Here is a 15,295-nt window from a genome sequence, read left to right on the forward strand (position 1 = left end):
ATCTTCATGTAATCTTCAGTATATCTTTACACAATAAACTGTTTACATTTTTGCCATAACTTTTTCCCATGTCACAATAATTGTATCCTCATACAATATTTCATTGTAATAATTACATTTCCAAGTCTTATTGTTGTGAAGACAACCTGAAAATGTGAAGTGATGCAATGTTCTCTTCCTAAGTCTGCAGACAAGTCAAACAATAGCTCAGGTCTGTATTGCCCCACTCACCTCAGCAGGGACATTAACTTTAAAGCAATTTAAATGTCAATATTTATAATTGTCTCACTTGTTGATCATTTTAGCAGAAACATCAAGTTAATGCGAAATGGATTTGTCATTTAAACTTTCGGTGGGTAAACATGAATATTCTTGCATCTTGACGACTCCAACCTCCATCCCTAGGGCCTTGACAAATGCAATCATGCCCCACTTGTATTCATTCAAAATGCTGCTGCAAAGATCATTTTCCTGGCTAGTCGCTTTGATCCTATCACCCCTCTGTGTGTGTCCCACCACTTTCTCTCCCTTCTCTACTGCATTGTAACAAATGACTCATCTTTGGTTTAAAGGCTGTTCTGTCCTATCCCTGTCCTACCTATTATCACCTATTCTCTATTGAGACATCCATGCCTGCCTCCACTCTGCCATTGTTGCCAGCCTTTGCCACCGATTTGGGAAAATTTCCGACAAGCACCTTTGTGCTTAACTCTCATATCACCCCTCATGCATAGCAGGAGCTCACAGTAAAAATCCACATAGCCACCTCATTGCCCTTCATCAGATGGCTCGTTAAAATTCTTCTCTGTCATGATGTCTACAAAAAATGTATGGTTATTTAGATGTGCTATGACCACTGCTTTTCATGCTGACCAAATTTGCTTCATTGTGATCTTGTGCTCCCAGTGTCTGTGTATCCACATGTTGTTTCTTGTCTTATACTTAAATTGTAAGCTCTGTGGGGCAGTGACTGTCTCACTGTTACGTGTTTGAACAGCACCTAGTAAATTGGGATTTTGATCTATGATTGGGGCCTTTAGATACTACTGCAATACAGATAATAAACAACAACAAAACTTTTCTCATGACTTGGACTACCACGTGGGCTATTTAAAATTGAATTAATTTGCAGATTTCTGAAGATGTCCGTCATAATTGTTTCTACAGGATCTCTCCTCTCTCTTTTAAAGCCCAAATTTTACTTCAACAACGATGAAGCTGATAGAGGAATGCATTTTACTACAGTGAAGTTGATGGGAGAGTGCATTTTTCATCAGTGAAGAGAATATTTTGCACTACTAGATATAATACTTTAATTTCATACACTTTAGCTTTGCCTCTAGTCCTGGATTCGGGATGCACTTCCAAGCACCCAGAACTATGAGCTCCAGGATCTGTTGATAGGGGCTGGATTAGTGTCTGGGTATCAAAGCTGCCCAGAGACAGTGCTGAGGATCTCCTGAGCCTGTGAAAAAAAAGTATGCACTAGGAACTGTATATGCCTGCCAAGAGAACCTGCCTGCATCATTGGTTAAAGTTTTCTTTGCCCCTATTTTAGGTTGGTAATGCAGCATATAAGATTGCTTAACAACACTGATAGATTCTTGGCTTAACTGCTTGATCAAGAAGCTGTTATTTTCAAAGTAACGAGAAGTTTGTGTGTGATGTGATGGAAATCTATAGTTAGAGTATAAACTATAGTAAGAAGACCATTAACCTTATACATTATGTTTATTTTAAGTATATTGAAATGTTTTTACTATCTACAAAATAATCATGTTTTTTTAGTAAACCTGTGTGCCTCATGAATAAAAGTTTGCAAATAAACTCATAACTGAGATAAACTATAAAGCCAGACTCAGCTTTTGAAGACATCTTTTAAGCTCTGTGAAACTCTTCCCTCTCTTCACAAGGACTGGAATTCCTGGATAAAAACTTCTTTAACAATTCAAATCATAGCTGTCCTTGGGTCAGAAGTAAAGAAGTCTTCCTCACATATAATCTACTGGCAGAGCTCAAGATGGTGGGTTCAACTAAGTTATGTATTCCATTTGCCATTGTCCACAGCTAATTGCTGCACATTCCAGCTGACTCTGTGCACTGATAGTAACTAAAACATACTGGACAGGCAGAATTATGAAGTGTACATAAAGGTTCACACAGATAGGAGGATGTTACACTTTGTGGATGGATATTTATCAATAAATATTTTTAGAAAGCCTCTGTGAAAGATGTTTTAAGGAGAACCACACTGTGAAAGGAAAGATTATCACAACCGCTTGCTCATTTCAAGCCTCGTAGTGTAATCTTAGGATCTCTGCTTGATAATTGTAGGAATGATGGTATTGTGCACAGTCAAGTCCAATAACTCAAATTATTACATATAACTACTTCAAAAATTCATGTTCAGGATCTGGAACCATACACGCAGCAAGACCTCTAAAGATTTACCAAACTCTCTGTATCAGTAAGCCTGTGGATACTTTGGTGATCATTCAGGGAAATAATCATGCAAGGCACTCTCATTGACAAGGGATATCAGCCTGCCAGGAGTCGTTGCAAAGATGCTGGGAGTCCCCACTGGAATCAGGAGTCATTACAAAGACACTGGTCACAGGAGGAAGAACATGACCATATCAGCTTTCTGGAGCTAAAAGTAGTTCATCTAATCTTATCACTGCAAGCTCACAGTCAAGGAAAAATCTCTCTAATAAGGTCAGGCTGTGGTTCTACATGCAGGGTGTGCCACAGTCTGCATCACAAAGCCATATAATTGTTCTAAAGGGCTGAACAAAATGTGAAATCAAAGTTGTACACACCTGAAAAGCTACAAAAATGGACTAGCTCAACCAAAGACAGATGATCCAAAGGGAATGGAGTGTCCCTTTGGAATTCCTCCACTACCTTCCTGAGATCTTGAACCAGACCAAAGCCAACCTAGGACATTCACAAGACTTCCAAGGATTGTCAAGACAAAATGGTACTTCAAAGGAATGGAAACAAAAGCAATAGCAGTAGAATCCATCTCAGGACTGACTAAAGAGCATCTTGTATGTCTTCTACCTTAATTCCTCTTTTAGATAAGATAACCCAGAAAAATCAGAGTGAAAGAAACATCATAACACAGCCTCAAAAAGGTCTCAAATGCACTGGTACTTGGTGGCAATGCTAGAAACCCGATTCTTCTGCTGGTGTGTAAGGAACTTCTCTCTCTCCAGGACAAATTAGGCTGATGGGCTTGGATACACAAGTCTGATGGCATGAGTTTTGAAAGGGAGATGCAGAAGAAAAGATTACTTAGAACAAGTTATTGCTACTCGCTCAGCTTCTAGAAAAGACTCTACATCTAAGGGTTATGACAGGTTTTGATCAAAATTCAGCCACTGCTAAATACAAGAACATAAATTCACCCAAATGTGAGATTTCCAGCATTCTGTTATTCCTTCAAGAGGAATTGGAATGCATTTTAAATGGTAGTACTCTCAAGGTCCAAACTGCATCACTAGATAATCTAGATTCCAGAAATTAGACAAAATTAGATTTTCATCCACATGAGGAGGTTCATCAATGCAGCAAAGATTATCAACCCTTCCATGATGCACACTTCCCCTACCTGGAAATGTAATAACTGTGAAAGCCTTAACAAGTTGCCCTTTTGAGCACTTTAGGGAGGTATGTCTCTTCTTCCTTTCAGTTAAAATTGCCTTCCTAGTAGGGCTATCGATTAATTACAGTTAACTCATGCGATTAATGAAAAAAAAACAGTGCGATTAATCGCAGGTTTAATCGCACTGTTAAACAATAGAATACCAATTGAAATTTATTAAATATTTTGGATTTTTTCTACGTTTTCAAATATATTCTAGGCTGTGTTGTAATTGAAATCAAAGTATATATATTTTTGATTACAAATATTTGCACTGTAAAAATGATAAAAGAAATAGTATTTTTCAATTGACCTCATACAAGTACTGTAGTGCAATCTCTTTGCTGTGAAAGTGCAACTTACAAATGTAGATTTTTTGTTGTTGCATAACTGCCCTCAAAAACAAAACACTGTAAAACTTCAGAACCTACAAGTCCACTCAGTCCTACTTCTTGTTCAGCCAATTGCTAAGAGAAATAAGTTTGTTTACATTTACAGAAGATAACGCTGCCCACTTCTTATTTACAATGTCACCAGAAAGTGAGAACAGGCATTTGCATGGCACTTTTGTAGCCGGTATTGCAAGATATTTACGTGCCAGATATGCTAAACATTCATGTGCCCCTTCATACTTCAGCCACCATTCCAGAGGACATGCTCCCATGCTGATGACGCTCATTAAAAAAATATGTTAATTAAATTTGTGACTGAACTGCTTGGAGGAGAATTGTATGTCCCCTGCTCTATTTTACCCGCATTCTGCCATATATTTCTTGTTATAGGAGTCTCAGATTATGACCCAGCACATGTTGTTCATTTTAAGAACACTTTCACTGGAGATTTGACAAAATGTTAAGAAGGTACCAGTGTGAGATTTCTAAAGATAGCTACAGCACTCGACCCAAGGCTTAAGAATCTGAAGTGGCTTCCAAAATCTGAGAGGGACGAGATGTGGAACATATTTTCAGAAGTCTTAAAAGAGCAACACTCCGATGCAGAAACTACAGAACCCGAACCGCCAAAAAAAAAGAGAATCAACCTTCTGTTTGTGGCATCTGACTCAGATAATAAAAATGAACATGCATCGGTCCACACTGCTTTGGATTATTATCAAGCAGAACTCGTCATCAGCATGGACACAAGTCCCCTGGAATGGTGGTTGAAGCATGAAGGGACATATGAATCTTTAGCACATCTGGCATGGAAATATCTTGCGACGCCGGCTACAGCAGTGCCATGAGAACACCTGTTCTCACTTTCAGGTGACATTGTAAACAAGAAGCGGGCAGCATTATCTCCTGCAAATACAAACACGTTTGTTTACCTGAGTGATTGGTTGAACAAGAAGTAGGACTGAGCGGACTTGCAGACTCTAAAATTTTACATTGTTTTATTTTTGAATGCAGGGTTTTTTTACATAATTCTACATTTGTAAGTTCAACTTCCATGATAAAGAGATTGCACTACCTTACTTGTATTAGGTGAACTGAAGAATACTATTTCTTTTGTTTTTTATAGTGCAAATACTTGTAATCAAAAATAAATATAAAGTGAGCATTGTACACTTTTTCTGTGTTGTAATTGAAATCAATATATTTGAAAATGTAGAAAACATCCAAAAATATTTAAATAAATGCTATTCTCTTATTGTTTAACAGTGCGATTAATCACGATTAATTTTTTTAATCGCTTGACAGCCCTACTTCCTAGTAAAATCATTTCTGCCCTCAGGATATCAGAGTCAGGAGTTCTCCCTATGACAGAATACTGCTTATTTTGCCCAGAAAAGGCAGTTCTCAGAACTATGCCTCATTTCACTCACAGATCAAACTACTTTGTTTGTACACCATGAGAACTGGCACTAATATTTCTGTCCCAATCTCTTGTACCGTATGGCGAAGGATGACCCAGTGGTGAGGGTGCTAGTTTAGGATGCTGGTTCAGTTCCCTGCTCTGCCACTGACTTCTTTTATGACCTTCGAGAAGTCAGTCTCTCTATGCCTGAGTGCCCTTTCTGGAAAACGAGGCTGTAGTACCCTCCTACTTCTTAAGGGCGATGAGGATAAATACATTGACGATTGTGAGGTATTCTGTTATTGCGGCAATAGGGGCTGGTCGGATATTGCTGAAAATAAATTAAAAAGTCTACTGTACTGTCCCCTTTCACTGAAGATGCAGAGGTAAAAATACCTCAAAATTCGCCTAATTGAGATGGATTAAGGGCTGCATTGTCAAAGATTATAAGGTGTGTTCGTGAAATCTGTACTCAGAGTCACAGTTTATACCAGGAATGAGAAAACCTGAACAAATTTGCAAGGCATCCATATAGCCAAGTCCACATATATTTAGCAAGCACTACAAGTTGGCTTTTCATTTGGCACAAGGCATGGTTTATCTAACATGCTGTGGGAGCCAAATACAAATAAAATAATGTGATTATGGACCTGCAGAAAGTTATTTCTACTCTATCTGGTTAAAACTTTTATTTTTGATCCCTATTCCTGCCGATGCATGGCTGTCTCCACTAACCATATCAATGAAGGATAGCTGGACATGTCATTTGACTGAGAAAAGTACAGCTTACCTGTTAAATTCTTCTCTCCTAAATGGCATGCTAAGAAATCTGACCCACCGTGTCTTAAGAGACATTTTTAAAATATGTATTTGTTTAAAAGGGAAAGTTTTATATTTGATTAAAAGTGTAATGGTGTTTGTTTGAGTGTTATCCCAGAACTATATGCATTTCTCTACAGGTGTCTGTGAACCTAATTTTTCAGCTTTGGAGGTTTTCCTCTGACTACATGGCATGAGTGAGTCATTTTAGCACTTTATCATATGATCCCCAGCTCTAGTCCACCCCGTAACTATTCAATGGGATCCAACCTTTCAGAGAAGAATTGCAGGGTATGCCACCTAAGAAAAAAGAAATTAGCCCTTAAATTAATTTTTTTTCATTATATTGTCTTGTAATTTCTTTAAGCCTTAGAATAGAATCATAAAATATTAGGGTTGGAAGAGACCTCAGGAGGTCATCTAGTCCAATCCCCTGCTCAAAGCAAGACCAGCACCAACTAAATCATCCCAGCCAGGGCTTTGTCAAGCCGGGCCTTAAAAACTTCTAAGGATGGAGATTCCACCACCTCCCTAGGTAACCTATTCCAGTGCTTCACCACCCTCCTAGTGAAATAGTGTTTCCTAATATCCAACCTAGACCTCTCCCCCACTGCAACTTGAGACCATTGCTTCTTGTTCTGTCATCTGCCGCCACTGAGAACAGCCTAGCTCCATCCTCTTTGGAACCCCCCTTCAGGTAGTTGAAGGCTGCTATCAAATCCCCCCTCACTCTTCTCTTCTGCAGACTAAATAACCCCAGTTCCCTCAGCCTCTCCTCGTAAGTCATGTGCCCCAGCCCCCTAATCATTTTCATTGCCCTCTGCTGGACTCTCTCCAATTTGTCCACGTCCCTTCTGTAGTGGGGGGACCAAAACTGGACACAATACTCCAGGTGTGGCCTCACCAGTGCCGAATAGAGTGGAAGAATCACTTCCTTCAATCTGCAACAAGGGCACACCGCTGACTCATATCAGCTTCTCGTCCACTGTAATTCCCAGGTCCTTTTCTGCAGAATTGCGCTTAGCCAGTTGGTCCCCAGCCTGTAGTGGTGCATGGGATTCTTCCTTCTAAGTGCAGGACTCTGCACTTGTCCTTGTTGAACCTCATCAGATTTCTTTTGGCCCAATCCTCCAATTTGTCTAGGTCAGTGCTTCTCAAAGCCGGTCCGCAGCTTGTTCAGGGAAAGCCCCTGGCAGTCCGGGCCAGTTTGTTTACCTGCCGCATCCGCAGGTTCGGCCGATTGCGGCTCCCACTGGCCGCGGTTCGCCGCTCCAGGCCAATGGGGGCTGCGGGAAGGGCAGCCAGCACATCCCTCGGCCCGCGCCGTTTCCCTCAGCCCCCATTGGCCTGGAGCGCCAAACCGCGGCCAGTGGGAGCCGCGATCGGCCGAACCTGCGGACGCAGCAGGTAAACAAATCGGCCCGGACTGCCAGGGGCTTTCCCTGAATAAGCGGCGGCCCAACTTTGAGAAGCACTGGTCTAGGTCGCTCTGGACCCTATCCATACCCTCCAGCATATCTACCTCTCCCCCCAGTTTAGTGTCATCTGCAAACTTGCTGAGGGTGCAATTCATCCCATCATCCAGATCATTAATAAAGATGTTGAACAAAACCGGCCCCAGGATCGACCCCAGGGCACTCCGCTTGATACCGGCTGCCAACTAGACATCGAGCTGTTGATCACTACCCGTTGAGCCTGACAATCTAACCAGCTTTCTATCCACCTTATAGTCCATTCATCCAATCCATACTACTTTAACTTCATTTGTTTGATTTCAGAAAAAAATCACAGAAGACGTTTTTCATTGATACGCATTAAAAACAGACATCTCTGCTCTTTTTCTTTAGTATAAAGACAAATGGGCTGAATCGTCAGCTGCACCTTTCCACCTCCCCCAGTCCCAGGGCTGGATGGGGGCCAAAATGGGTGGTGCTAAAGCCAGCTTTGTACTGTCTAAGGATTCCTCCATGTAGGAATGGAATCCTGAGCTGCCCATGTAGACTTGTTTTAAGGTGAACCACCTTTTTCCTCCCTTTGACTCTCCTCAAACCTTCCCCTCTCTCCTGCCTCCAGTTCCCTCTCCACACAGGATCTTACTGACTTTTTCAGAGAGAAAGTCAAGAATACCCAGTGTGGCCTCCTCTCTCCCTGTCTTCCCTCCCACTTTCTTTTTATTCTTCCATTTCAGAGAGAAATTTCCTATTTCCTCCCCTCCTGTAACCCTTTCCCCTGCATCAGTGACGCCCTCTCATCCCAACTTCTTGATATCCCTACTCCCCATGCCCCTCTCCTCGGCCTCTCACTTTCCTCAGGCTCCTTTCTTTCACACTACAAGCATGCTTTAGTCTTTCCCATATTGCCTTACCACACCTGCCTCTACAACTACTATCTCATCTTCCCTTCATCTCTAAACTCACCGAATGTTCTGTCTACATCTGCTATTTGGAGTTCCTTTCCTCCATTTCCATCAGATTCTCTCCAGTCTGCCTTCTGCCATCTTCTAAAATGGTTCCCAAAGTCTATAATAATCTCTTCCTGGCCAAAGTTTAGAATTAGTACTCCATCCACATCCTCCTTGACCTGTCAGCTGCCTGTAGTGCTGTAGACCATGCTCCTTTTTCTCGAAAATTCGCCCTCTTTTGGCTTTCATGACTCTTAAGTCTCCTGATTCTTGTCTTGTTTTTAATCGCTCTTTTCGTATTTTGTTCAGAGGTTCCTCCTTGTGACACCTCCAGCTTTCTGTATGGGTCCCAAGTAGCTCCACACTCAACCCCTCCTCTTCTGTCTATACAACCTCTCTGGGTGATCTCATTTGCAAATGTGAGTTCAGGTATCATTTCTGTGCTGACTATTCACATATCTAGCTCTCCACTCCTGTTCAAACTAAAATTTCATCCAGTCTTCCTGACATTTCCCTGTAGATATCAAGCCATTGGCTTCAGCTCAGTATGCCCATAAGAGAGCTCTTACTCTTTTCTCTGCAAGCCCTCCTTCCTCTCAGTCACTATGGACTGCACCCCTATTGTCCCGTCACTCAGGCCAGTAAACTAAGCATCATGTTTGACTCCCCCTCAACTGGATCTCCATATACGTTAATATACTTGTGTATAAAAACACTCCAACAATTTTTTGTATTGAAGGTTTTGAAAGTACACTGTGTTTTTTATATGAGGCACTATGCATTTAAGTTTAATAACCCTTAAGTAGCTATTAACAGATAAGGAAATGCATATTACCTGAATGTAAACAATTTAAATGAAAAAACATGTTTCTGCTTCAACCTTATACATTGAACAAGGCCCAGTTCTGATGGGTGCTAAACACCTCATGCCTGGTGGTAAGCATGCCCAACTACCATTGGTTTGAGTGGGAGCTGAGTGCTTTTAGCACATTGCAGAATCAGGTCTGTAGTGAATACTCCATGATAGGTTGGAATGTAGTTTGGTTATGAATTTGTATACAGTATTTTTAAATAGATACATAGCAATGAGGTTTATGTGAAGAAAAATTTAATCCTGTAGAAGTATCAATGTGTGTCTTTTTTTCCCCCCACTGTAGCTCAGAAATTGGGCTTAGTTGAGCCTCCTTCCTTGCCACTAACAGCAGAAGAGTGGGATAAAGTAAAGCAAAGATCTATAAAACAGGGAGATTCTGTGCAACCTTGTGCAATATGTAGGGAAGAATTTGCACTTCAACCACAGGTACATTTATAACTTTTGGAGTGTATTCTGCACAAAAACATTCTTTAAACAGTTATTCACTTATTATTAGTTATTCATTTTCCAAAGTTATGGTTATACTAGAAAATTGTAGTTGGAACAAGAGGAAAAAATGAGAGATTCCAACTTGAGATATTTGCTGACTTAATGAGCCTGTTGTGTAACTTATTTTTCTACAATTATTCATTTGCTGTATTTCCATTTTACTTTAGTTTATGTGAATTTGGTACTTGTGGAATGAACTGGATTGACAGAACTAAAGTTTAAAGGCTATGCAAGAACAAATTCAACAAAGGTGATAGCAGTGAAAAAGTTCCCGCAGCACCCAGTGTGTGTCACAACCCTCATCCAGAGAGAGCTTTCTGTTAGAGGTCAGAAAACAGTTCAGTCTTCATCCAGGCCTCTGACACCTCTACAGACTGTCAGTCAGGATACAATTTGTGGTGATTGTTTTTTTGTTGTGGAACTATGTCCATAAATAAGAGTGCTGACAACTCATTTCATGAGACACTTAACTATAAGATAGTGAATTTTGGTCAGTAGTGACCTTCGGTGGATTTGAACTAGTGACCTGGATGTGAAAATTCTATTTTGTTATCGTACAGCTTGGCTCTGCAAATACTTACTACCAAGTGGAGTCCCACTGAAGTCAATAGAACTTCAGAAGTGTTTGCAGGGTCCAATACTTAGATTGCAAGCTGTTCGGGACAGAAATCATGTCTGCTTTATGTGCTGTGCATCACTGAACACACTGTCCGTACTCGACAAATAATTTTTATAAAAAATTGTTTTCACTGGTTCCCCTTTACTAAGAGAATGTTAATTATATTGCCTAATTAAAGGATCATTAGACCACGTTCTTGACTTTCTAGGTTGTGCAGGCTACTGCTGCTCAGAGATCCTGGCGTTCCCAGATCCTGAACTATTCATACACATTAAGCTGTCGCATCCTGTACTCTTTAGTTCCCAGTTTTAGCTGGTCTCAAAGTCTCAACACAATTGAGGATTTCTTCTTCTCTTGGCTGGAGTAACTCTGCTGGGCATCATTGCATTCAGCCCTCAACTCCATAAGGTACTGAGCAGCTTCAGCTCCCATTGACTTCAGTGGAAGTTGAAAACTACTCAGCATTTACAGCAGTACTTACTTGAGCGTAGGGGGGAAGTAGTCTAGGCAATTAGGTGTTAAAGTAAAAAAAGTTGTATTGAAGCAGGTAGGCTGTGCATGGCCTATTTCTTGCTCTTCTGTAAATTAAAGTGTTAGTCTCTGAAGGGCATCTTGTTAAGGCAGTTTATGTTGTCTGCTGGTACCAGAAGAGGTAGAAGCCAATTATTGTTAGAAATCTTCTTGATGAACCTCAGTAACAGACCTGTCAGACAGGAAAGAGCAATAGCTTCAGATGAGGCCATTTTAACACAGTTTTGTAGCTAACAAATATCTGGTAGTCAGGAGAAAACTCCATATCCACATATGGATAAGGGGATTCTATTGAGCATGCTCAGTGAAATCCCTAGATGTCATTCAAATATCTGATTGCCTGTCCAACCATTATATGGCCAGATCTGAAGCTGCTCTGGAGAGAGATGTGGTATAGAATGCTTAATAGCTGCTGAAAATATTACTCTAGGGGGAGAAACTAATAGACCTCTATATCTAGTCCTGCAAAACTTCCATAGGTCTGTGCCCACTTGGGGTTTGAGCCAAAGTGGCTAAGGCCTTAACCTTAGTTCATCATTATTATTGTACAGTAGTTATTGATTGTGCAATTTACTTTAAAAAAAGTCTTATTTCTCTTATTTTCTTGTGATGCTAGTTTTAAAAAAATAGTTCTTTAGTTATTTTTGTCCACAGAGTGAAACTGGTGTGTCCCCAATACAAATTGGTCATTTAGTCACAATTTCTGAGGGCATGTCTGCATTTTACCTTGATGGTTTTATACATCAAATATGTGCAGTGTAAGCATAATTGCATTAAACATTTTATTAATATTCCCTCATGTATAATTTTAGAATTACTTAAACAAAAAGGACAAGTAACTAGCTAAAGATGAGTGCTGTTCTTTAGACAGGTGTTAATGTAATTAGGAGGAGAAAACCATTATTCAAAGTTGCTTGTAAGTTTCTGCATGTTGGGGTATTTTTCTGCTTTGTTTGTTGAACTGGGGTGGGGGCAGTGGGTGGGTTGAAATTTCAGTTTTTGAGGTGGATTATTTATTTTTTCCCCTTTTACCACAATGCTACCTATTTAAAGAAAGTATAAAATTGCACAAAGACAGGTGGGATGGCCTTGAAGAACAAGGCTGTTCTGCCAAACTCAGGCAGTCTGGCTACCCTTTAGGTCTAAGTTTTAACTAGAGAGAGCAAAAGACAGCACTCATGAAAAGGTTACTTTAGATTTGGCACAAAAAAGGGAAATGTCTCTGGAATTCTTTTTGTCCTGCATGTTTAATTAAATGTCCTCCCTCAAGGGAAAAAAGCCACTGTATCTGAAAGCTTTTCCTTTAGCTGGCTGTTTAGCCATTAATCCTTTTGTGTTTGCCAGCTCAGTAATGCACAGTCCTTATTCTAGTTTCACTCCTTCCCCAGTTTTTCCTTCCACTAAGGACCAACTGCCTTTTTTGTCTAATGCTGTACCTTTTGTCAGAATAGAGATCACTACCATTTGATAGGAGTTTGGGTCAGAAAAAGGTGAAGTTTGCATGAAGCTTGTGAGCACACTTTCTCTGAGAAGACTTTGTGTGCTGCATATCACTTATTGAAATTTAACTGTTTTCGGGGGGTGGGGGGGGATCAGTTTTTATTTTAAATGTATTTTTCTCTTGTCATTTGGCATTTTATGGCTCCTCCTTCGCCCCATTTGCTATGGGCTTTTCTATATGAAGCAGTTTAAAACTAGTGAATGACCATTTTGTTTCTTTGAGCTGTACTTTATTTTTCTAGTTGCTTCCTACAGCAGTTTTTTATGCTGTTCATTTATATTTCTCCTTTTAGAATAAAAATTGCAAATATTTAAACTTCATTTTCAATAGAAGTCTTTTGCAGTACTACCAACAAGCAGGATTGTTAACCATTCTTCATTCAGATTTTTTCTTTTACTTCATGTATTTTTGGTGTTCAGCTTTTAAACTAGTTTAAACTTCAAGCTGTTCTTGTTTTTTTTCTGTGAACAATAGGTGCTGCTTTCATGTTCCCATGTATTTCACAGAGTGAGTAGACCCTGTTTTAACTATTAAAGCATGCAATACAGCATTCTTGTAATTTAAATACTCTAAATCTACTGTAAGCACAATTTCTGGTTTTGCAAGAAGGCATTTTGACTCAATATCATTTACTGTTAGAAACATAATTTACAGATATTATTATTCCTGTTTTACAATGTTACATTTTGCATACAAGGGAAACCCACATATGTTTGTATACAGATTACTAATTATGTACATCGAAGTGACAGCTTAATTCATAATATTTGACTCCATGTAAGTCTAAAAAGATTTATCATCCATTTTCTTATTTCCAGTAGTTTGATATAAATGTATATTCTTGTAAATATATGCTATTTTGAATTCATGAAAGAGCAAAAAATGTTCACTTAGTGTAATCTAAAGTGAATCTGGTTTATTTATGAAGAAAAATTAACATTACATCTACAAATTATAAGTGACTACTTACATTTTAAAATGATAATATTTTTCTAGGCATGCCTGAAAGCTTTTGAAAAGTTTGCAGGTAAAAAGACCTGTCCTTTGTGTAGAAAGAAGCAGTATCAGACCAGAGTAATACATGATGGGGCGCGTCTGTTTAAAATAAAGTGTATTACGAGGTAAGGATTACTTCCAATAGAGCTGTTGTCGCTGAACATTTATTTTGCTGTATTGCTCCAAGTTACATACTGAAAATTCAGCACTGGTGGATGCACAGTAAATATTTAAGTGTTTGAAAATTTTCAAATGGTTATGTTTCAGGTAATTATTTTGTTCTCTTTACATTTATGTTTGCATTTTGTTGAACATCGACATTTTCTTTTCAACAGAATCCAAGCTTGCTGGAGAGGGTATATTGTTAGAAAATGGTATAAAAATTTGAGAAAAACAGTACCTCCGCAAGATAGCAAATTAAGAAAAAAATTCTTTGAAGCAAAGGTATGTTGCATTTGTTTCTTCAGTCTCAGTTAATGTTCTATTCTTTCCCAGCCTTCCATTAAATCAAACATTCTCAAAACCTCAGTCAGTCCCTTTCTAGGGGCAAAGAGTGACAAACACTCTAATATAGCTTAGGGCTGTATTTTACATAAGGCCTAACCCAGAGGTGGGCAAACTTTTTGTCCTGAGGGCCACCTCTGGGTATGGAAATTGTATGGCAGGCGAGGAATGCTCACAAAATTGGGGGTTGGGGAGCAGGAGGGGGTGAGGGCTCTGGCTGTGGGTCCGGGCTCTGGGGTGGGGCCAGAAATGAGGAGTTCAAGGTGCGGGAGGGAGCCCCAGGCTGGGGCAGGGGTGCTGATGGTGATGGCTCTGGCTGGGGGTGCGAGCTCTGGGATGGGGCTGAGAAAGAGGGGTTGGGGTGTAGGAGGGTACTCTAGGCTGGGACAGAGGGGTTCAGAGGGCAGGAGGAGGATCAGGGCTGGGGCAGGGGGTTGGGGTGCAGGCTCCGGGCGGCCCTTACCTCAAGCAGCTCCTGGAAGCAGCGGCATGTCCCCCCCCTCTGGCTCCTACGTGGTGGCGCAGCCAGATGGATCTGCGTGCTGCCCCGTCCGCATGCGCTGCCCCTGCAGCTTCCATTGGCCGTCGTTCCCGGCCGCTGCAGGGGCAGCACTTGGGGCGGGGACAGCATGTGGAGCCTCCTGGCTGCCCCTATGCATAGGAGCTGGAGGGGGAACATGCTGCTGCTTCTGGGAGCCACTTGGAGCCATGGCACACACGGAGCAGGGCATGCCCCAGACCTCGCTCTCCGGATTAAAACATCTGAAGGGCGGATGCAGCCCCCGGGCCGTAGTTTGCCCACCCCTGGCCAAACCTGTGCTTACGCCAATAACAGTATTTCTTTTCTTTTTGTTTTGGATTTTTCTTTCCCTTTTTCATAAATCCCAGGAATCTGTTTTTCCTGTAGAAGTACACATTAAGCAGATACGGTAGTAAAAGAAATAAATCGTAGATTTCGTTATTAGTCATTGGTCTTTCATAACTACTCCAAAACTTGGACTGGATGATCCAATTCCAGAACACTCTTACACATCCTCCAAATCCAGCTCAGAAGTGAGAACATAATCACTTTGGGGCTCTCTCCCTATAGAACAAGAAGTAGAAATGAGGCCAGTTCTTCG

At 40.6% G+C, this 15,295-nt stretch overlaps 1 protein-coding gene across 2 annotated transcripts in view; it reads left to right on the forward strand.

Moving 5' to 3' along the window:
• The window catches only part of RNF32 (ring finger protein 32), a 50,604-nt gene that overhangs the window by 14,096 nt on the left and 21,213 nt on the right, over positions 1 to 15,295 (forward strand). For both annotated transcript variants that reach the window (XM_026652158.2, XM_026652159.2), the window contains exons 4-7: positions 9,818 to 9,960; positions 13,149 to 13,181; positions 13,671 to 13,795; positions 14,006 to 14,114. In XM_026652158.2, the coding sequence (XP_026507943.1) occupies positions 9,818 to 9,960; positions 13,149 to 13,181; positions 13,671 to 13,795; positions 14,006 to 14,114 (410 nt within the window). The remainder of the gene's footprint in view (positions 1 to 9,817; positions 9,961 to 13,148; positions 13,182 to 13,670; positions 13,796 to 14,005; positions 14,115 to 15,295) is intronic.

The sequence above is a fragment of the Terrapene carolina genome, unplaced genomic scaffold (assembly GCF_002925995.2).
Source record: "Terrapene carolina triunguis isolate 2854851 unplaced genomic scaffold, T_m_triunguis-2.0 Scaffold111, whole genome shotgun sequence".
Taxonomy (NCBI): domain Eukaryota; kingdom Metazoa; phylum Chordata; order Testudines; family Emydidae; genus Terrapene; species Terrapene triunguis.